The sequence below is a fragment of the Lepidochelys kempii genome, chromosome 12 (genome assembly GCF_965140265.1).
Source record: "Lepidochelys kempii isolate rLepKem1 chromosome 12, rLepKem1.hap2, whole genome shotgun sequence".
NCBI classification, from domain to species: Eukaryota; Metazoa; Chordata; order Testudines; family Cheloniidae; genus Lepidochelys; species Lepidochelys kempii.
In genome coordinates, this window is record NC_133267.1 from 23,490,304 (window position 1) to 23,512,945 (window position 22,642).

Here is a 22,642-nt window from a genome sequence, read left to right on the forward strand (position 1 = left end):
CCAAACTTGCAAATACAGAGGCTTGGGTGTAGCTTGGGTGTAACTTTGCTCTCAGGGGTAAAGTTATGCACGTGCAGAAGTGTTCACACAATTGAGTTTTTTTAGATTGTAATTTGAAAACTACCTGGGTTAGAGTTGTGTCACTGGCTCCCGTGGGAGCATGAGTAGGACCACTGGCTTTCCCTATTCCATTGACTTTTCCCCATTTTATTTTCATTATTGGAAGAGGTCCCAATCTTGAAATTTCCAGATTAATCTGCTTTACAGTACAACCCCAAGGCTGCTGGAATTGGTGATGAAGAACTTAGCTTACTGTACCTGCACTAAACTTCCTTGCTGACTGAAATACACTGTCAGAAATAAATAACCAGCTCCTTATTTTATTTTTTTAGGAAAAGCTAAGAGCTAAGGACTGTTGTAAAGGTGTAGCTCATTTCATGGGCTTCTGTATCTGACTTCTAAAAACTTTTTTTTTTTCCAAGAAAAACTTTTTGCAAAAATCAACATGTAAACAAAAAGCTACTTCTGTCTCATCGATTGCTTTATTATTTCTCAAGGACTTTTCGCTGTTTCTTCAAGGACTTTTCACTTCGTGGTAGCTGAGAATGAGTGAAAGGCAGATCATCCTCTTCTGGAGCTCCCTCTTGAGGGTGGACGACGAAACACAACTTCTGTCCCCAGTATGTCATGGATTCTATGAAAAACACAAACTCGCTTTGTTAAAGTGATGATTATTTGAGTCCTCTCAAAAAGTCTTCTACGTGAGCACGCATACATCCAAAGCTCTGCTGTTTATGCAAGTCCACGTACAGTGAGGCTTACCCCATCATACCATATTATTGCTTTTTTCCAGTGAAAATGATGAATTAATTTTTTTCCTAAAGCATTGAGTCCTGAGAGTCAAAGGACCCTAAGGGAGTTAGGCACACAATTCCCACTGACTTTCACAGGGTGGAAAGTTTCTAGACTCCTTTGGACATCCTAGCCTTAAAGCAAATAGTTTTTTAAAAAAACCTTAAAGACCTTTTTCTAGCTAAGATGTACGACTGGTGTGTAATTTATTTTCATGAGAGTGGTAGATCCTGGCTTTCCTATCTTATGCACGTGGGAATTCTGGACATACATTGGGATGGATATCAGTACTGTGCTGGGGGAATGAACACATTCAAAATCGTCACAAAAGTAGGGTGGGGGTGGGATAGTGCTAAAGTCTGATTTGCCAAAGCACTTAAGTGTTGGTTTATTATTTATTTAACACTTGAGCTCAATGAGACTTACTTGCATGCTGAAAGGTACACGCCTGAACAAGTGCTTTGCTGAACAGGCCAAATAAGCAAGCTGGATGAATGGAGGAATGTGCCATGTCAAAGAGGGGCAGAAAACATGCAAAGGGAGAACTACAGTAACCTAAATGAACAAGTTGCAGCATCATAAAAATAAAACTTGAAATTTCGTGCCTCTTCCCACAGCTGAATACTCACAGTCCAGCTGAATGGAGTAGGTCAGACTGGCTCAGCTTACATCTCTGGGACCTGGCAGTAAACCCGGGCTATCCCTATCTGGATACCATTATGAAATAATCATTTCAATAAGGTTACTTTTTGAATATTTCCCCATTGTACAAGCCACTGAAACCTTTGCTAAATTCTAGAAAGTGGCGTATTAATGAGAGCACTTTTGTACAAGGGATGTCAGCTTCTTTGCAGAAAAGAACGGGTAAGCTAGTAGTGGTCTTCTGAATTTTACTGTCAGTCACATGCTAGCTACACCTCTTCACTGCTCTCTCTCTTCTTTTTGTTCTCTCTCTCGTCTGTTTCTGTTTCTCCATTTGCATTTCACAGCCTGACCTTAGCATCCTTATGTCTTATTGAAAAATTAAGCACTGAAAGTCTGCACTTTGACAGAAACCTAGTTCCTTCTGTGTACAGGTTTAGGGTCTAAAAATTGGCAGGGGTATCTTTATCAATAGGCAGTTTTCCCATGCTCTGTTATAAATCTGATGATTTCTTGTGCCCTATGCATCATGTTTTCCTGCTCCTAGCTTTATATTGTATATTGGCATTAAGGCAGTTCTCTTTCATGTGGTCAAGAAGTAAATAATTGGGGTAAAATCTAAACACTTTGATCAGCAAAATCCTGTCCAAAGAGCTCTGCAGAGCTGCATAATTTAATGGTAGTTTTGGTGAATGCCACACAGTCACTGGGACCCTTTGTGGATTGGTGGAAATGTAGACCTGAGAGGTTGAAACAAATTCCTACATGTTCATGAACAAACAGTGAGGCTGAATTAATGAACTATAATGTGTTCTTACCAGCTAGTCTATTTATACACTTTGGTTTATTTCTCCAGTATACTCCAAGAAAAAACACAGGCACTCCAGTTAATATGATGATTAGTCCAATTCCACAGACGACTGGCTCAGAATAGAAACTGAAGATCAGAAGAAATGCCCAAAATAGCAGGTAAGTGACTGGAACAAGGAGATTCACCTAAGAGGGCAGGGAAGAGAAGAGACATGTACAGAAATGTAACAGCATTCTGTAAGGTATACAGGGGAGAGGCAGTGAGGGCTAGTGGATCAAGCAATGGACTGGGAGTCACAAGACCTGGCTTCTATTTCTATCTGGCAAAACGCAGCTGTGTGAGCTTAGGCTTCACCTCGCTGTGTCTCTGTTCCCTCTCCCATCCTTTGTCTGCCTTGTCTCTTTAGACCAAGAGTGGCCAACTTGGGCCTGAGAAGGAGCCAGAACTTATCAATGTATATTGCCAAAGAGCAACAGTAATACATCAGCAGCCCCCCACATCAATTCCCCACCCCCGGCTCCCAGTGCCTCCCACTCACCGGCACCTCCTCCTCTCTCCCGGTCAGCTGTTTTGTGGCATGCAGGAGGCTCTGGAGGGAACAGGGGGAGGAGCGAGGGCATGGCAGGCTCAGGGGAGTGGGCGGACAGGGGTGGAGCGGGGACAGGGCCTGTGGCAGAGCCAGGGGTTGAGCAGTCCTGGCCCATTGGAAAGTTGGCGCCTGTCACTCCAGCCCCGGAGTCGATGCCTATACAAGGAGCCGCATATTAACTTCTGAAGAGCTGCATGCAGCTCCAGAGTCACAGGCTGGCCACCCCTGCTTTAGACTATAATTACTACTAGGCAGAGATATGTCTCTTGCTATGTGTTTGTATGGTACATCCCACCACAGGGCCTCTAGGCACTACCATAATAAACAACAGAAATAATAATAAACAGTACTTCAAGTTCTGATGAGGGATTTGCTGTGGTTGACACATTCTTTAGATTGTTAATAGGAAGACCATAGAACTAAGAAATTTGGCTTAAATATTTTCACCTTGATAGGTCTGAAGATTTTGGGTTTCTTCCAACGCAACACAATCAGGCCTATGATTGTCACTCCATAGCAGAGGTAGTTAATAAACGACACATAATTAATTAATGTGTACGTGTCTCCAACAAGCATGATGATAATTGTGGTCAAACACTAAACAAGAGAGAAGCACATTCTTGTTTGAGTCATCACCAGAAAGGCTTACTTAAAAACAACAACGAGCAATTACGTTCCTTTTCTTTACATCCCACACTGGGTGTTGCTACTGATTCCTGTGAGTCTGTTTACTACATAAAACATGTACCACAAAACCCCAGGCTTGAATGGAGATTCTGCATTTATTTTTTTTATGTTGAAGTCAGATGCCTATAGATCTATTTATAAAAATGCATGGAGAATGTTCCCTGAAATGATGCTGCTGATTGTGGTCCTTCAATAACATCTGTGTATACTTGCAGAGCTCGCCTCACTAATGAGATGAATGACTCTGACAAGCTCTTGAAGCCCAATATTCAAAGGGGCCTCAAACCAGCCTTTGCATGTGCAGAACTGCGAGTGCCAATTAAGAGGCTGTCTTTGAAAATGATACTATTGATATTGGCATTGGGTAAATTTGATGACCCTGGTCAAACAATGACTAGAGGACACACCAGAAGTGGAAGGAAGTGGCCTGGATATCCAAAGAGGTAATGTGGAGTAAGAGATAGCCAGGGTGTGTGTAATTCTCCCCATTTTCCCTACAAAATGACTATGCACATTTTTAAGACCAAATGCTGGGCTTAATCCCACCATCTTGGTGTGCAGGTTCCTGAATTGAAACTCCAGTGATGGTCTGCTGCATAGGAGTGGGGGACATGGGGCAAGATGAGTCTGCAACCTGTGCATTGTGAACCTCATCCACGGGGACTTCCAGACTAGCACGCAAGAAGTTTCAGTGTAGCGATACAGGGAGTATCAGAGGGGTAGCTGTGTTAGTCTGCATCTTTTGCCGCTTTTACAGATCCAATTTGTAAAAGTTGCGTGTGATGAAGTGGGTTTTCACCCACGAGAGCTTATTCTCCAATACGTCTGTTAGTCGATAAGGTGCCACAGGACTCTTTGCTGCTGATACGGGGAGTGTAGCTCATCAACCATGAAGGCACCTGTAGCGTACCTGGTGCTGCTATGTGGTTGAGGGGTTTTCCATTCCTTTCCCTCTCTTGATCACAGTGTTGGCTGAACTCCCAGCACAACCCAGATATTAAGGCTGTTCACAACAACCTTGGCTTAAGGCAGAATTTGTGATACTCTGTTCAGAAAGCAGTAGAACATCTGCAATGCGCCATAGCTGAAGAATGTTCAGCACCAATATTAACTATGTACTATGTCAAAAATGAACACGCTTTGAGAAAAGGCCTGATCACCTGACACCCACCCGCCCCGCCACCCGCAGTCAGCATATTTCCAGTGTTTGCGCTTCATAATGTATACGATCAGGTTGCACACAAGGGGATGAGGGTGCTAATGAACAGTAAGACCAATGAAGGCGACTGACTTTTAACTGGAGAATGCTATAGGATCTAAACTGCTGTAAGCTTTATTCCCAGGAAGACGCTTTCTGTAACTCAGTAACTTTAATCACCAAAAATTTCCCCCTGAATTGAAGCTTTTTCTTGCTTCCTAATGAAATCAATGGAGTTTTTAATCATGGACATCAAAGGGCACAGGATTGATCCTAAGTGCTGCAGGTGTAACTACACTGGAGAACAGAGTACTTACTGTACTTGCTTTTAATGGCTTCACTCCACCAATTTCTGTTGTGTGTTTTTAAAAGCTGCTGAACTCTAGGACAGGACTTCTGGCAAAATTAAAGTTGTCTCTTATGGGAAAGGATAGATTTATTGTAGACAAACATTCTGCGGTTAGTACATTACTTTGTTCTAGGTGACCTGAATATATTATAAAGAATAAAAGCTTTAGCTTTCTTTTTTCCCAGCTAGTGGGACACGCTGAAAATGACCTATATCATTAATCTTTTTTGCATTACTACTGTTTAGATACTGGCAGATGGCTGGTAGAAATTTCCATGCATCCGCTTGCTTATTTGTACTTGCTTTGTTAGTGAATAACACTGTGTAATGTTAACAGAGCTGACTTACTGTTTATGGGCCAGATCCTGAGAGGTCTTGAGTGCCTCACTCCCCACTGACATTAGCCAGGAGTTAAGGATGCTCAGAAGATTGCAGAAAGGGACCCAATTGAGATAATTACGCCTCACTAAACTTAGGTTTTTCAAACATCTTTTGATCACATTTTTACCTGCATTAATCAAAACCCATATTTATTCTGCAACAGTGTTGTGTTCTAAAACTATAATAGTCATTCATCCATATGCTGTGTTACTGTCATACAAATGACCCAGAACTATAAAGTATCATCCATTAAATTCCAGAATCTGAGCGCCTGTAGATCCCAAGGTGGGATCCCAGAACCAATCATGATTTGTCTTTCCATTATTGTGAGACTTCACCCCGCTCAGATTCCTGTTTCCCATGACTATCTGGTTTGTGGCAGTACCCCTGAAGGTGGGTGGCTCTCATGTGCCACTGGCACCAGCAAATAATGCTAGAGGTCCAATGCATCCGATGAAGTGAGCTGTAGCTCACGAAAGCTTATGCTCAAATAAATTTGTTAGTCTCTAAGGTGCCACAAGTCCTCCTTTTCTTTTAGAGATCCAAGTGTCTCACCACTCCGTGTGCTCATGTGAATCCCTAAGGAGATCTCGAGACCTTGAAGACTTTCATCATGAAGCTGGTGACTTGAAAAGGTTTAAAATAGGAAAGCATAATATTTTATATCAATGTCATATAATACCTCCATCTGATTTGCTCTAAGTGCTCTCTTTGCCATGATTAGCTGGTTTTGTGGCAAAGCCCCTTAGGCTGATGAGATCTCAGGTGTAAGTGACACTAAGGTGATCAGCTCTGGTGTTCACTCATATCGGGATATGTATCCAGCGTATTCCTGATCAAATGACCCTGTTGCCAAATTGGTTGGCTCCCATTTCCCCTTCAAATACTTTCTTGAGTTCTTAGAGTGGAAAGTGTTGCTTGCGTGCCATACTGTTTGCTCTGATGACTATCCTGGTGGACAACAGTGCCACGGATAATGCTTGGGAAAAGTTTCAAAACATGTGACACAGGATGTCTGTACATCCTGTTCTGGCTGGGACAGTCCTTTTTTTAAGCCCTGTCCCGGCGATCCCGACTTTGGGCATTTGTCCCATTTGTTCTTGCCAACTTGATCAGCTGGCAAGAGCAAACAGGACAAATGCCCACTTTTGTCAAGAAAGTGGGGCACAAAGGAACATGGGTGGGCGATAATGGTGGTGAGCAGCAATGCCAGTCCCACACAGCGGGGGAGGCAGGGCTCCGGTGTGGGGCACGCAGGGCTTGAGTGAGCAGCAACGTCCGCCCCAGCCTTTGGGAAATATGGTCACCCTAAAGTGATAGCATCTAGAATCACAGAACTATAGGGTTAGCAGTGACCCCAAGGATCATCTAGTCTAATCTCCTGCCAAGGTGCAGGATTTGTTGTGTCTGAACCATCCAGGACAGATGGCTATCCAGCCTCCTTTTGAAAACCTCAGGTGAAGGAGCTTCCACGATCTGAATCTATTGAGCTGTGCACCCCAATAAAATAGACTTTTAAATGATTTGAACCCCATTCACTTTGCATTAATGACCACCTTGTTTAAACACCCAATTTTGGAAAGGAACAGCAAAAACATGGTAATCTTCTGAGACCTTAAGTAGGTCTACCTTAATGCACAGGCTACGATTAATTTAAAAAATCCTGATGCATTAATTAGGTTTGCCTAAAGTCTGATGTAATTTGCTATTGTAACTGCAGACTATAATATTTTTATATTACTATTTATATAGAAATTAATATTTCAGAGCAACACTTAGTACATCCCGAGATGTAAAATAAACCCCTACCACTGAATGATTCATTAATATCCAGTGTTGGTTCTGTAATTTGCACAGTAATTTAAAGGGAATGTTCTCTACAAACTGGGTAGCTGGCATTTGTTTGATTTGCCAGTTCTGCTCTGCACAGGGAGCTTGCTCATGCTCTGGCTATTTCACAAAGTGATAGTCACTGACACTCAGCACATTATTTGAGCTGATGTATTTTTATGGACAAAGGGACTTTGCTTCATCTGCATCACCACAGCTCGGCTGCCCAATGAGTCCATATAGGAGCTGGATCTTGTTTTTTTTTATACACCGCACAGATTGCGTAGTGCAGCTCAACCAGAAAAGATTCCAGACACTGAGTTATGTGGGTGTGTATGGGCATTAAAGCCTGTGCAGGAAAGATGCCAGGGCACTGCTACCTTTTGGCTAAATCATGATTTTATATTAACATAGATTATGCAGAACGGTTACTGAGAAAAAGATAGTGCTGGGCTGTGATAGCACGACTGCTATAGCTAGCCACACACTGGGAGAATAACACACTGGGAGAATAATAATATGGGTGTAAATCCTGGATGCGCTGAAGTCAGTTGACTACCACTGCAATGCAAAAGCCTCTCATTAACTGCAGTGGGGCCAAGATTTCAGCCAATGTGCCTGTGAGGGAATTTTCATGCTAACCGTTATTGAAGCATGAGGAATGTAAAATAAAATATAACTGAACATTTTAGGCTTACTACAACCCTTTAGAACCCTACTAAACTCTGGAAGGAAGTGGCCTTCATCCCCATGATGTGTTGTGGAGTAAGAGAGAGTTGGGAGTGTGTAATAATTCTCCCTCTTTTTCCTACATGATGACTATGCACATTTTTAAGACCAAATGCTGGCTCAACCCCACCACCTGGCTAACAACTCAATCTGAGTAATAACTTGTGGAACTCACTGCTATAAGGTAAGTTTACATTGTGTAAAAAAACAAACCAAGAAACAAATCAAAATCTTTCCTTTCTACATTTTAAAATGTGTCGCCTTTTAATGTAATTGGGTGTCCCCCTTGTTTTACCCAATGTGTTCAGCTGGTATATGCTTCTTTTGAATCTGTTACGCTGATCTTCTCTACTCACTTTCTTTACAGGGCCAAAGTAAAGGGGACACATCCTGATTCTCCAGAAGCTCAATGCAGAGCATCAATGTATCACTGCACAAAGCATCTAGTTTTTACAGAACAACGAGTAGCATTTAGCCCTGTACCTGGGGCCCACTATGGCTATTAGCTTGGCAGCAAGCTCTGAACTAGCCCTGTGGAGTGGAATTAGCATTGACTGCAGGGAGATTTTCTCCACATTAAATGTTTGCAGTGAGCTGACAGAATCAGTAAAAGAGCTCACAATTTCTTAAATGAAGCATTTCAGTTTGCAAACAAAGATTTTTCTAAATTGCACTCCCGTTTAAGCAGATGAGACGTGACAGAAAAAATAAAACTTACACACACTAGAAGGGCAGGGATTGGGGTGCAGTGTTTAACGTGAATCATAGCAAGCAAGCTGGGCAAGTGACCTTCACGAGCTCCAGAAAAACATAACCTGGGAAGCAGAATAGGAACATTCAGTATACAAGTTACTCCAACATTTAGCTGCACTGTTTCATCAGCCTCCATCGGCCTGATTCAAAACCTGGGGGAGTCTTGGAGTGGAAGGATGTTCTAGTGGTTAGGGGGCTAGTCTGATACTTTGGAGACGGTGGTTCAATTTCCTGTTCCACTACAGACTTCCTGTGTGCCTTGGGCAAGTCAGTTAGGCTCAGATCCTCAAAGGTATTTGGAAGTTAGGAGCTAAGTACCTTTGCGCCTTAGTCTCAATCTGGCTCAGCAACCCAGCTGTAAATATAGGGCTTATAGAACTGCCCTCCTTCACAGGGATATTTTGAGGATAAATACATTAAAACTGTGGGCTCCCAGATACTATGGTGATGGGAACCATATAAATATCTACGATAGAGCCTAAATCAACAGTCTGTCCAGTGACTAATGGGCTTTGGATCAGGCCCAGTATCTCTCAAGGTTTTATTTTTTTAAATACCTGAATTGTTATGTTTTTAAATGTCCTCAGGTTTGTCAGGTCTCACCACATTTTGAGAGCACTAAGGTATGTGACTTGGCTAAAGCACTAAGGAGCTGTATTGTTACCTCTTTCCTGACAGATGTTTGTATTTTATTTTCTTACGGAACTCATATTTCTATTAAATTTAAAATTTAAATAGACTATGGGCAAGATTCTGGTTCCAGTTCCACTAGTGCAAACTACCCATCAAATGAATGGGTTTACTTTGGATTTATGTCCATGTCACTGAGAATCGAATTTGGCCCTACAACTCTCATTTCTTCAATCTACTTTTTGAGCTAAGCATAGCTTAGCTTGTAGCTACTGAAATTGTATTGTAAAATTACATTGTCTAAGTATGTAGCCAATGTTTTATTCTTAGTACAAATCATTCCATCAGACATTTCCAGTAGATCATAAGCGCTCTTTTTCAGGAGATCCTGCTATTCAGTATGATATCTGCTGACTGAAATGGCACAATTCATAATTTAATGTTTCTAATGTGCCCAACACTTGAGATCAAGGTCTATAACACACAAAATGTCTAGCAAGCGTTGTAGAAAATTAGATAATGTTCATAAAATTGCACTCCAACTAACCTTGATGAGGTAAAAAGGTATCCATTTATTCCTCCAAATGTAGATAAGGCCACTGAGACTGGCATAACCCAGGAAAAATAGCCCAGTAACTTTTCACCAAATGTCTAAAGCAACAGAAGGCAGAGAAACTGAAATATACTGCACAGCACAGAACTGAAATTAAAGTGTATTTTAGACATCCATGGAATGGTTTACTTACTACTGCCACAGCATTGGAGGACAAGAGCTCTTGAGGTGACATGGCAGTGAAATATGCAATATTGGTGAATGTATACACAAATGTCACCAATGGGATGGATATGAATATGGCACGAGGTAGGTTCCTAATTGAAGAATTAGGAGGTTTGATAAGAAATTACATTCACATATAACTGGACCATACCACCCCACCCATTGTCCCTCCGCCTCATGGCAACTTTGGAGAAGTTTTTATCCAGTTTTGTGCTTTACTGCCCCTCCTTCCTCCCGCCACCCCATATCTGTACTTCTCTCAGTAGCTTGACATATTGCAGTTCTGAGAATACTAAAACCATTACAGGGCTTCAGGATATCACCACAGAGCTGAAGCCCATCAAACAGAATTTACAACATGGCTGCGATGGAGATACCAGAAAGCTTTTTCTTCATAAAGAATTCCTATACGTTTTCTATGTTGTGTAAGCTATACGGTAATAACTAACAAGACTAATAATGACAGGTTTCAGAGTAACAGCTGTGTTAGTCTGTATTTGCAAAAAGAAAAGGAGTACTTGTGGCACCTTAGAGACTAACCAATTTATTTGAGCATAAGCTACAGCTCACGAAAGCTTATGCTCAAATAAATTGGTTAGTCTCTAAGGTGCCACAAGTATTCCTTTTCTTTTTAAGACTAATAATGTTTCTGTAAGTTTAAGTTAGTTTACATGAGGCTCTGTTTGATAAAAATGATGCCATGGAAAATAACGGACTTGCCTTTTTCTCTCATTTATTCATTGAGAAACTTAGCCAAGTGACGAAAGCATTCTACAGACTGTGAGAGCTGTTTAGTGTGTACACTCCACTCAGGCTAATGTGTTCACTATAGCTCTGATTTTTGACTTTGTCAGATGAGCAAAAAAGATTAATAAACAGTTTTCACCAGTGTAGTTTTGCAAGGTTTTGGTATAGACATGAAGTTGGGTTTTATTTCTTTTCCCTAATGAAAATAGCTTTTTATTTTGTATTTCTCCCTCAAAAACTGTAGAATTGATAAAATTCCATTGTAAAACTTTCAGAGAGCTGGAATTGGCATCTCTAACACTCAGTTTAACCTGATGGGTTATCAATAATGTGCCAAACTGTTTTTTTTTCCTGTAGCTATAGATGCTACAAAACACAAACTGAATTATTTTTCTTCTTAAACTTGTGCATATGACAGTAGTATCCAATTCCTGCTGGCAAACACTACATTAATTCTTTCCCTTGTTTCTTTTTTGCTCAGTTGAGACCACACTAGGAAATTCTGGATGTTTGTGAAAATGTTTACAGTTGCTTGAGAGAGCACCATACGTACCTCCTTTCCCCTTAAATTCTTTAAAGATTTATAAATTGATTTATAAATATGCATAACTTTATGTACATGAACATCTCACTACTTACATAGGTAAAGTTAAAGTATGCAAATAAGTTTTTGCAGGGTTGAGGCTGTAATTTGTTTCCATCCAGAATGTGTAATACGTGAAATTATACTTTGCTTAACTGGGGATGTTGGGGTACGTGTGCTGAACATCCAGAAGCAATTGAAGACCCAAAAACTCTCGTATGAATTTATTATTCTATTTTTTCATCTCAGAAATTCTGAAACCTTTGCGCTTTTGCTGCTTCTTGGTGGAAATCACACTCCCCCTGGCTTTTCAAACATGATGGAGGATAACTCATTTCAAAGCCTGCACTATCAGCACCAAACCTGATGCCAATCACCCTGAGAGAACTTTCTTTCTATAGCCAGCAGCCAGTATCCACACTGCACATATAACTGAAGAAGGCAGGTTTCAGAAGTGTTTCATAAATGGAGTGGAGTGGGGGAGGGAGAATTCTGCCTCTTCTGTAAAAAGACATTTTAATCTCTTCTTTATGTGTTCCCTTTGGGGGGAAATGTTGTCTGAAGAACCAAGACCACAGACAATATGTTTTGGTATTATATAGATATAAAATACACACACACACACACATAAAATATAATGTAATTTTGTGAGGCATCCCATCAATGATATAGATTAATACATAAACAATAGCTAGTTATGTTTAGTGCCATTAACATATAAGCAATAGGTAGTTATATTTATGTTTAGTCCCATTAATATAGATTAATATGTAAGCAACAGACAGTTCAATAATGCCATAATGTCAGTGTTACACCTATATGATATCTTCATTCGGTGAAAGCTATGTCTAACTTGATGGGCCAAATACATTCTTAATTTCAGCACCTTCATTTAACTTGCCTCATTTGGGATCTAAAAAGGAAGGTAATTACCTTTACTTCGGATACGTATAGACATTTAGTGATGTCAGTCCTCCTGCAGAACACACTGTGCATAGTACCAACAGACTGATCCCACTGTCTTTACCTCAAAAGTATCTGGGTCATATGGAAATAAATACTTGCCTGCGGGGATCAACTAATTCTTCTGTGACATAATTCAAGAAGTTCCACCCACTGAATGCAAATGACCCTTGAAGAAAAGCTAATGCTAATTGTCCCACAGATGGAGACATCCAAAAATCAAATGCATTGCTTGGTGTCAGTTCTTCATAGTTTCCTATAGACAGAACAAAAGCAAGAAGTTAAGTCAGAAGTGTAAACTATTTTGATGGTGACTGGTGGAAGTGCCACCTACCCGGGGAACCAGGACATAAGAAAAGTATTATTTTCAGAGAATTGTAAACTTCCTAGAATTGTGTTCATTCAATTTTATATTACGTTTACTAACCTTAGACTGTGCTACACTGGTTTGCACCCTGAGAACTGGGAAACATTAACATTAAACTACCAGTGCTTCTTTTAGATTCTCATACAAAACTGTCCTGGGGCACAGCCTTGATGGTGTAAATTGTCATAGCTGTATAGACAGAGCTGCCACAAAACCTGTGTGATCCCCATTGACTTCAAGGGAACTATGACAATTTATACCAGCTCAGCATTGGTCTCTGATGCCCTACACTTTCATCTCATCTGAATGGAGTGAGTGTCTCCTCTACAGGAATCCAGGGTTCTTCGATAACATTCACTCTACTTTGAAAAAAAAAACCCTGCAGGGCAGGTGGAATTTTTCAGGCTGTGGGGCTTTTTTATTTTTAACCTGGAAAGTGGTGCCCTTGCCTCTTCCTGTTGTAAATACTGTATTTCTGTCCTCTCTACATGACCCATTTCACACATGCTGAAAACATCATCATCCCTTGGGTCCTGTGCTTTTCATTAAGGGGCTGAATCAGTAAGATACACAAGCACTTGTCTAATTTTAAGTACGTGAGTAGTCCCATTGCTTCCAGGGGAACTGGAACTACTCATATACTTAAAGTTAGGCAACTGCTTACATTGCTTGTTGATTTAGGGCCTATATTTCTTAGGATTATTTTATACAGAGTTCATCAAAAGCAATTAAAATTTGAGGAACATATCATTGATAAAATTACATTATAAATCTACCCAGTGAGATATTTCTCAATATTTCAGTTCCACGCTTTACTTTATTGAAAACAACAGTTTTCTTTGAGAGAGAAACTTGTGCAAGGATGCTACATCTTATTTCTGTAGTATGTTGCCTGTTTGATATCATGCTATGTTCTGAAGAATACTTCCTTTGTGATTGCACCCGTACTTGGAAGGAATCCTGTAGCTTCAATTAACAGCAATTAATATTAATTATTTTCAGTTTAGTTACACATTTATGTGCACCTTACACAGTGGTGTCTTTGCTAGGCCCTGCTTGAAACTTGGCCTCCCACAGATCAAGTAACTTCACCGGCTACCTCCTTCTCCAGTTTCTTTCAAATCCAAATGCTTGCTAATTGTAGCAGAGAACTCTGTCAGCAGGGGAAATAAAATAAGCCCTCAGAATTCTTCCCCTGCCTGCTAAGAACTAGAAAACAAGGGGATGGGTACAACAGGCTTTCTAAAGAGAATTTAATTTTACCAATAGTACAGTACTGATGGTTAGGCTTTCTCAGTGAGTACCTTTAAAGATCTGTATGAAGCCCATAGTAATGATAAGGGCCAAGGCTAACAGTTTTCCTGCTGTAAATATATCCTGGATGCGAGTTGCCCATCGAACGCTGGAGCTGTTCACCCAAGTCAGGAGTACTAGAGAGCAGAAAACCGAATTCAGTGGAACAAAATTTTGTATATTTCAGAATATTCATTAACAAATGCTGAGAAACATAGACTGCTAGTTTCCTATCAGCAGACCAGATGGAAATCTAGCTTGGGTTTGGATTGGTCTGATGAGCAGGATTAACTCCACCCTAGAAAACTGCCTGTTTCAGAAGGACATTTGCCAGAGCTCTATCCCTGATGCCCCCATCAATACTTAGGAAGTCCTAATTGTGGGGAGGGACTTCTGTGAACTGAGGGCATGTGTACACTACAAAATTAAGTCAACCTAACTTACGTCGGCATACAGCTGCTGCAGTAATTACATTACTTGTGTGTGTCTACACTTCGCTTCCTGTGTTAGCAGTGTGCATCCTCATCAGGAGCACCGATTAAACTGTCAGTGTGGGGCATTGTGGGATGGCTTCTGAAAGCCAGCAACAGTCGATGTTAGTAATGTAGTATCTACACTGACACTGCGCTAACCTAACTGCATTGACATTGACTCTACGCTTCTTGTGGAGGTGGCTTTATTAAGTCAGTGTAGTGGGCAAGTCATGGCAGCAGGAGTGAACCTTTAGCGTAGACACGTACATAGTTAGGTCGATGTAAGCTGCTTTGCATTGACCTAATTCTGTAACGTAGACCAGGCCTGAGCGGAAGTGGTGAGTCTCTCCATCCCTTTTCATTCTGATTTTCTCCCCTCTGGGTCCTTAGTAATTAATTAAGAACTGGTGGCATTTGTTTTTTTACACACACATATAAAGTACTTGTGAATTGCTAATCCATTTGTTGAGTTAGCAACAGTGGTTTAAATACAGTGAAAGGTTCTTAGCTACACATACTGAGCCCTACCCCTTATTCATCTTTCAACCTGAACCTCAGACCTCAGTTTATACCTAATCCAGATGGGCACATCTCCTCTTTGGTCCATTTCTTTGTGGAATATATCACCCTATAGTACACAATGAAACTGAAAATAAGACTCAGCTGAGCCAGCATGATATATAGCACCTCCCCTCCTCACATCCAGCCTCCGACCACCATAGTGGAATTGCCTTGGTTGCTGCAAAGGGGACTTCAGTGACCATTAGGGTGGGGTGGGGGATGGATTTGCCCCTTAGAGAATATTAAACCTCTTTGACGTAAAGATGACCTAAACTTCATAGGAGCATAAAGAACATTAGGAAATACTCACATAAACACACCGTGGAGAGGACCCTGGAGGCATTATAGGGTGGGATGCAATTAGGGAACACCGGTTGTAGAACATAGTTTGAAAATGTCAATGCGATAACAGCCAGGCTGGTAGGGTACATGATAAGCACTGCACTCCATAGCAGCAAAAACCTGTATTCACAAGAAAACCATTGGTGCTGCTGTTATGCCAGTAAGAATCATTTGACTGTACAACAGTTTCATAATCTGATGACTATCTTTATAGGAGGCTCAGAATTAGGTAGCTATTTTTCTAAACCCCACCAAAATAATCACTTCTCTGATTTCCCTCAACCTTTCTTTACTCCTATTTTCCCAGCTCAATATGTTTTTTCATTTAAATTTGATGTGATACAGCGCACAGTTTAAACATGCACACAACAAGGAATAGAGACATACTGTCAGCATATTGAGGTAGCTTTGCATGTCACAGTGAGAGTATCACCAATGGATTAAATGGTGCCCCTGGAAAGGAAAAAGATGTGTTCTAGCACTAGGTGTTACCACAACACACTCTTTGTTCTTTAATCTTAAAGTTGTCTTGAGCATTGTCTAATGGCTAGAGCAGAAGTTCTGAGCTATATTCCTGACTGGGCCATGGACGCTGTGACTTGTGTCAAGTTTCTGCCTGCCCTTTATTTATAGGTGCTTCTGTTTTTGTTAGCCCAACCTGAGACACATAGGACCTGAATAAGAGCAACTGAGCACCCGCAACTTCTACTGACTTCAATGGTATCTGAAACGGGTTGCCCAAAATGAGTGAATCTTTTGAAAATGTAGGCCTTTACATTCCTCAGTTGCTCACTCTGTGGAAGGGGTTAAAAATACCTGCCTCACAAAGATGTAGGAAACCTAGCTGATGTTTATAAAATGAGATCACTGGATGAAAGGGGTATATAAAGAAAAAGTATTATTTATGGGTTGCTTGTCTCTGACTAAGATACTTTGGTGCCCAGTGAGCTTCCTTCTTGCAGGAACAGAACCCTCAGGCCTCACTTCTGAACACTTCAGAGGCATCTCCTTTGGTCAGATGGAGCCTCACAAACTTTTAACATGTTCAGCGGTTTTTACTTTAAGAGGGAAGCATTCATCTTAACTTAAAATAAAAAAATTCTCTTAGGCACTGGATGGGAACTATGTGGTAAGATGTAATCAATACAAGAAGATGAGATGCTACTGATTTTTATATATATATATATATATAGTAGTGGCATGCATAACACAGCACCTAGTCCAGGGTTGTTCTCTTATAAGCTCTTCTTTCCCAGCATGCCTTTCTGTAGCTGGCCCTTTAAATTTGGCAGAGCAAAGCAGCTCCAGCCCTGAAGGAGTCATTTTAAAACTCATTGTTCTTTGCTGCACCCTCCTTTCTTGTCGCTGGTAAGTGCTCTTTGTTCCTGTTATGTTAGTTTTCCCCTTTTTGCTCCAGAGGATTATGGCATGTTCTTGCACTTTCTTTTTCTTATAAACCACTGTATCATTAACTTTGCCAATCAACTGGCACATGGAAAGAATTGGTTACATTTCAAAATGACAAAATGTACTTTAAAACCCCCACACCATTTCTCTCTTTCTTTACCTTTTTTGAGTAGTTTTCCTTCAGTTTTCATTGCTTTAAAGAGGCTAGCTCAGCCAAGTTCTTTCACACTGTTTATTATTATTTGTATTACTGTAGTGCCTAGGAGCACCAGTCATGGACCAGGATACCATTGTGTGAGGTACTGTACAGACACTGAATTTTACATAATAATTGTTATCCTGTGGCTGTGTGAAAAAGCATAACACCAGGTGTTTATCTGTGCTGTTCGTAGTTGTTTTTGGGATGTGAATGTTATAGTTATAACACATTTTGAAGTATTTTTGGATTCTCTCTAAAGGAATTTATTTGGATTATAATGTTAGAGCCTGAGGGTTAAATAATCAAAGATTAATAAAACTTAAAGATTGAAATAATCAGTTGTTGACAATGCTGATCTCTGACAATGCTGACTCACCTGATTGCTTTCCTGGTTAAATGAAAGTGCTCCTTTCCCCTCAAACCAGCCTCTGCCTGAGTGTATGCAATTTTGATGGGTGTGGACTGGTGTGAGTGCACTGTAGCACTGACACATGTGTGTGCAAGGACTGGAGTGTTTGTGAGTAAAACTCATGAGTTTTTCCCATTAATGTTGTATCATCTTCATGTACAGTGATGAATGCAGCAAAGTCCACATAGTGGTGTATACAGGTGAAAATGCATATGCCCATTGGAAGCAAGAATTTGAAAATCAGGTCCTAAAAGCAATATCTCATTCAACATCGGCAGTCACTTGTACAGTGCAATATTAAGCACATTAAAATTGGTATTTGGTACTATGAAATTTACTGGGAATGTGAATAATTCAGTAGAGAGATCTCATAGTCAATTTGTTTCACGTGGAATGAAGTATATGTAGATTTGATAAAACCAATTAAGTTAAATGCAGATTGTTGCCAGAGGATTATGAAGCCAAACAGTCAAAAGGGAGCTCAAAACAGAGATCAAATGATGATGAAAGGATGATACAATTAACATTTAGGCATATTTTAATCTTAATTTTGCTATTATTCTCAGGTGTTTTAATTAAATCCTGGTCTTGAGTAAAAGATATTAACACTTGAGCCCAAACTGGTATTTGTTAAAAGGGGTTCAATTTGTTCCTATTAAGCTTGGGGGAATTAATGCACAGATGGTTATCCAACATGATGAGTCGCCAAGGTAACGTTTGTGTCTAAACTACGACATGGGTGGGAGAGTATGATTTACAGAACAGAAAAAGAACTGTTTTGAGTAAACTAAGGCCTGGCCTATATTTAAAAGTTAGGTCTACATAGCTACCGTGCTCGGAGCGTGAAACATTCACCCTCCTGAATGTCTTTATTAAGCCGATCTAACCTCCCCACTATAGACATGGCTAGGTTGATGGAAAAATTCTTCGGTAGACAGCTGCCTCCACTTGGGGAGGTGGATCAGCTACAGCAATGGGAGAGCCCCTGCAGCCGCTGTAGGAAGCAGCTACGCGATGGCACTGCAGTGGCATAGCTGCAGTTGTAGCTGTGCCACTTGTGTTTAAGTTTCTGTATTGTCAGTGGAATACATAACTGCCAAACTAAACAGCAAGGCAAATGGTTAAAGCCGCGGTGATTTATTTTCTTAGCAGTTCCAGTCATGAAGATCGCATACTAGGGGACTTTAACCAAAGCTGATAATACAAAAAGTTCAGCTTTGAAAAAAGAAAGGGCAGTTATGCCATGTATTCAGGTAACTGCCCCAGGTGTTTGGATGGAAAGTCATGCTCCTGAGACTTGATCTGTGTGTCTGAGAATGTCAGGGCAGCAGAAGCTGAAGCCTTATGTGATAAACTTTTGGGATTATCGCTGTAATTCACTACTCCGGTGGAATCTGAGATGTTAAAACCATTCTTGTCTTACCAAAGCTGAGAAGGAGTCAGACATTTTAGAAAAAGAGGTTTAGACAGTTTAAAATAAGAACTAGGGGACTTAGGCGCTGACTTTTTTGTTTTTCTCAGTGGGTGCGCCACCCTGGCTCTGCCCCAAGGCCTCAGCCCTACTTCATCCCTTCCCTCAAGGCCTCGCCCTCGCTCCACCTCTTCCTGCCCCCGCTCTGCTCCCTCCCCCGAGCCCCTGCACCTGTCACTCAGTTCTCTCAGCCCCTCCCCCAAAGCCCCCCCACCATCCTGTTGCTGCTCCTCTCCATCCTCCCCTGGACCCCTCCCACCAGCTGCCTAAGAGCTGATTGGCAGCCAGGCCCGGAGCTCCACGGAACAGCTGATCGGCGGCTAGCCCTGGGGCCCACTCAACAGCTGTGGCTGGTGTGTGCTGAGCACCCCCTATTTTTTATCATGGGTTCCAGGGTGTCTGTGCTAGGGCCCAAATCTTCAAAGATATTTAGGTGCCTAACTCCCACTGAAATCAATAGGTGTAAAGTGCTTAAGTACCTTTGAGGATCTGGGCCTAGGGAAAATGTAGTTGTTCTTGTCAGTGATTTAGAGGGATCAGATTAAACGGAGCCGTAGCCCTGTGACACACTGCCTTTTGTTTACTGTGAGAAGATCTGAATGTACGAACTTTCAGTCGGAAATGTCAGTGGTGTGAGTGGCTAGCAGGAGCTGAGGTGCCCGACTAGCTCCTGGATGTTTCTAGGAGCAGCCTACTGTAAAAGTGCCAGTCAGAACACTTCCTTTATGTAGGCATCATGGGCTGGTGAACAGAGCATGGGTCTGGGCATCAGCAATTCTCAAATCCTAATCCCATCTCTGTTCCTGAGTGTGAGGCCTAGAACAAATTGCAGCCTTGGCGAGCCTCATTTCCCCTGTCTGTGGGATAATACAGGCCTCCCCTTGGTACTCTGAGAAACAACTTGTTAATGTTTGTGAAATGCTTTGGAAGTGGAAAGTGCTGAGTATTATATTTATTGCTCTTAATTCCTCAGCATCCATGATAGTTCTTGCTTGGTTACTCTCTAGAGAGTCCTGGAGGAAGGAGACAAAACTGCAGAGGAACGTCTCATTTCCTCGTGGACTCTTCCTGCATGCCATGCCTCTCTTTCCTTGAGTGAGATGAATGATCTTGTGTTTGAGGAGTGTTCAGACACTCTTTCTGCATGTGGTGATGGACAAGACAAGGGTTTTTTTCACCTTACCAAGGACCTAACCCTGCAGGGTGCTGAGTATCTCCTTGAAGGGCTGTGAGCTCTCAACTGGTGTGGCAATCAGTGGGGCTTAAGGGCACTTGGCACTACTCAGGATTGGCCCTTAACTGGCTTGTAGGACCCAGTGTCCTAGAGCCATTGTTTGAAACAGGAAGGAGGTCAGACATGGAGAGGAGTTCGGTAACAGCAGAGCTGGAGTCAAGAAGTTCATTTGATCCACATCCCAAGCAATTTTTCAGTTTGCTAACATGACCCTGGAGGCTCTTTTGAGGCTTCCTCAACATGATCTTAATAGGTAGCTGTCTGTAGCCACTAGGAGCTTTACACAGGCCAGAAGGCCAGGACCACTTTCTTCAGGATAGAGCCCTTGGCTACAAAGCCTGTTGGAGTTGGTGGTGGTAAGACTCCAATTGACTTTAATGGGCACTGGATCAGGCCCTTTCCTGTTTGAGAGACACTCTGGTGTAAATGTAAATCTACTAAGGCTTTTACTGATTTATTATTTTTGGATGGATTTGTAACCTACGTAAACATATTGTTCATTCTAGGCCAACGCTGTGTATTATGCAAGCATCCCTGGAGAGTAATTCTCCTCATCTACATTTTGGAAACAAATTAAAAAAGTATTGAGATCAAACATTCTCTCTTTTTGCATTTGGGTAATGAGAGCCTACTGGATTGAATAAAACAGTTATTGAATATATAGATGTACTCCAGATCAAAAAAGCATCCCAAGCTGAATTCACAAGTCAAATGGATAAAAATGAAAACAGTTCATACAAATATCTATTTTACCTACTGATATTTAAAAATATGCATTAGACATAAATAGAATGATGGAATCAAAGTACATTTCTCTTTAAGATTTGAAACCCATGGAAACTAGTAAATAAATCTCTCTCTCTCTCCACATCTATAGATATATAGATATGAATGATATGATACTATGAAACTGGTGCATCTTTAAAACATGAGGAAAACATCTTGCTCTGGAAACTATAACAAAGATAGTCCCATAAGGACAAAAAATCTCTGTAAAATTATCAACCATTCTAATTATTCCTAGCATTGTCTCAAATGCAGGTTGAATTTTTGCTTTCAGAATCTTGAGGCTTTGTAATAAATGAAAACATTTAACTTCTTATAAGTTCATTTAAGGCATGTTTTGTTTAAAGTTGGAGGTAGCATTTATTAAAGCCTTGGCTTAGGTCTCTATGCTGGACGTAATATTTATTGATTTATATGAAGTACTTGATATGATCAATAATGATCTGATTAAAAAAAAGCTTACCTTTAGTTACATTGTTCTTACTGAGCATAGAGAAGAAAGATTATATTTATCAGAAATGCATTTGTAAGTTTTATGAACCTGAACTTGTTGGTTAAATGCCACAGGCATACATATGAAGCCTATTATTTACTATTTTGGGTAATGTTCTTTTTATGACCTGTATACACATGAAAATCCGTATGTATGCAAATGCACTGCACCCAGTTACACTGCTTTGGCAATACAGGATGTGACAAAAATACTGCAGTTAGTGTGATCATATTCAAATGCTATTTAAAAATTATATCATAAAAATAATAGGAAAAAAAGGAAAAATTAGGCTCATTGGCATAAGATTCAAGCTAGTGCTATACCATCCAACTCTTTTTCTTTTTACTTAAAAAATGAGAAAGAGAGAGCGAGCGTAACTCCTCCTTGGAAATGTACATCATGCAAAAATATGACAAAGGGAAAAGCTAATCCAAACTGCATGTGCAAAGGGACACTGCTACACTGTGGGTTTTGTGTGATTACTAAGGAAAAGGACAGCAGGGTTATAGGCAAGATTTTTAAAGATGCCTAAGGGATTTGGAAGCCCAGTTCTCATTAAAATTAATGGGAATTGAGTGCTCCACTCCCTTAGGACATAATTCCCAAAAACATATTTGTAAAGTTCTCCAAAGAGCTGGATCTCAATCAGCTTGGCTTTAGAAATTAATCATTTTGGTTAGTTTGTCCTTGATAATTTGCTGTAGCAAAGAATCACACCCTGGATGCACAGTCCTGCATACCTTTCTCATCTTCCTACCGTACTCCCAGGTTGTGCAGGCACAGGGTCATACCATAAAGGGTAGCACATAGGAGGCTGCTCCCATTTTCTTGTCTATATCCTTTCCTGCAGCTGCTTCTTCCCTTGTCCCATGCAGATGCTCATTCCCTTCACAAAACCAATCTCTCTCCCTTTCTGCCCCCCAGTATCACCCACCATATTCCCAGCACTATCCTACCACTGTTTCTCCATCCCTATCCACCTTCAATGTTGCTTACTCCTATTTGGCCCTTCCCATGCCAGCTTCCTTCTGCTTGTCTATTCCTCTCTGGCTTTTAAGTAGCTCCCACTGCCCTCCACCACTGGC

At 41.0% G+C, this 22,642-nt stretch overlaps 1 protein-coding gene across 1 annotated transcript in view; it reads right to left on the bottom strand.

Annotated features, from left to right (window-relative positions):
• Positions 1-532: 532 nt before the first annotated feature.
• SLC7A10 (solute carrier family 7 member 10) overlaps positions 533-22,642 on the bottom strand; it is a 79,785-nt gene continuing 57,675 nt past the window's right edge. The window contains exons 3-11 of the mRNA XM_073307872.1: positions 15,527-15,678; positions 14,194-14,319; positions 12,625-12,778; positions 10,198-10,321; positions 9,999-10,102; positions 8,787-8,883; positions 3,342-3,491; positions 2,313-2,490; positions 533-694 (exon numbers count right to left, since the gene is read on the bottom strand). Of these exons, the coding sequence (XP_073163973.1) occupies positions 546-694; positions 2,313-2,490; positions 3,342-3,491; positions 8,787-8,883; positions 9,999-10,102; positions 10,198-10,321; positions 12,625-12,778; positions 14,194-14,319; positions 15,527-15,678 (1,234 nt within the window). The 3' untranslated portion in view covers positions 533-545. The remainder of the gene's footprint in view (positions 695-2,312; positions 2,491-3,341; positions 3,492-8,786; positions 8,884-9,998; positions 10,103-10,197; positions 10,322-12,624; positions 12,779-14,193; positions 14,320-15,526; positions 15,679-22,642) is intronic.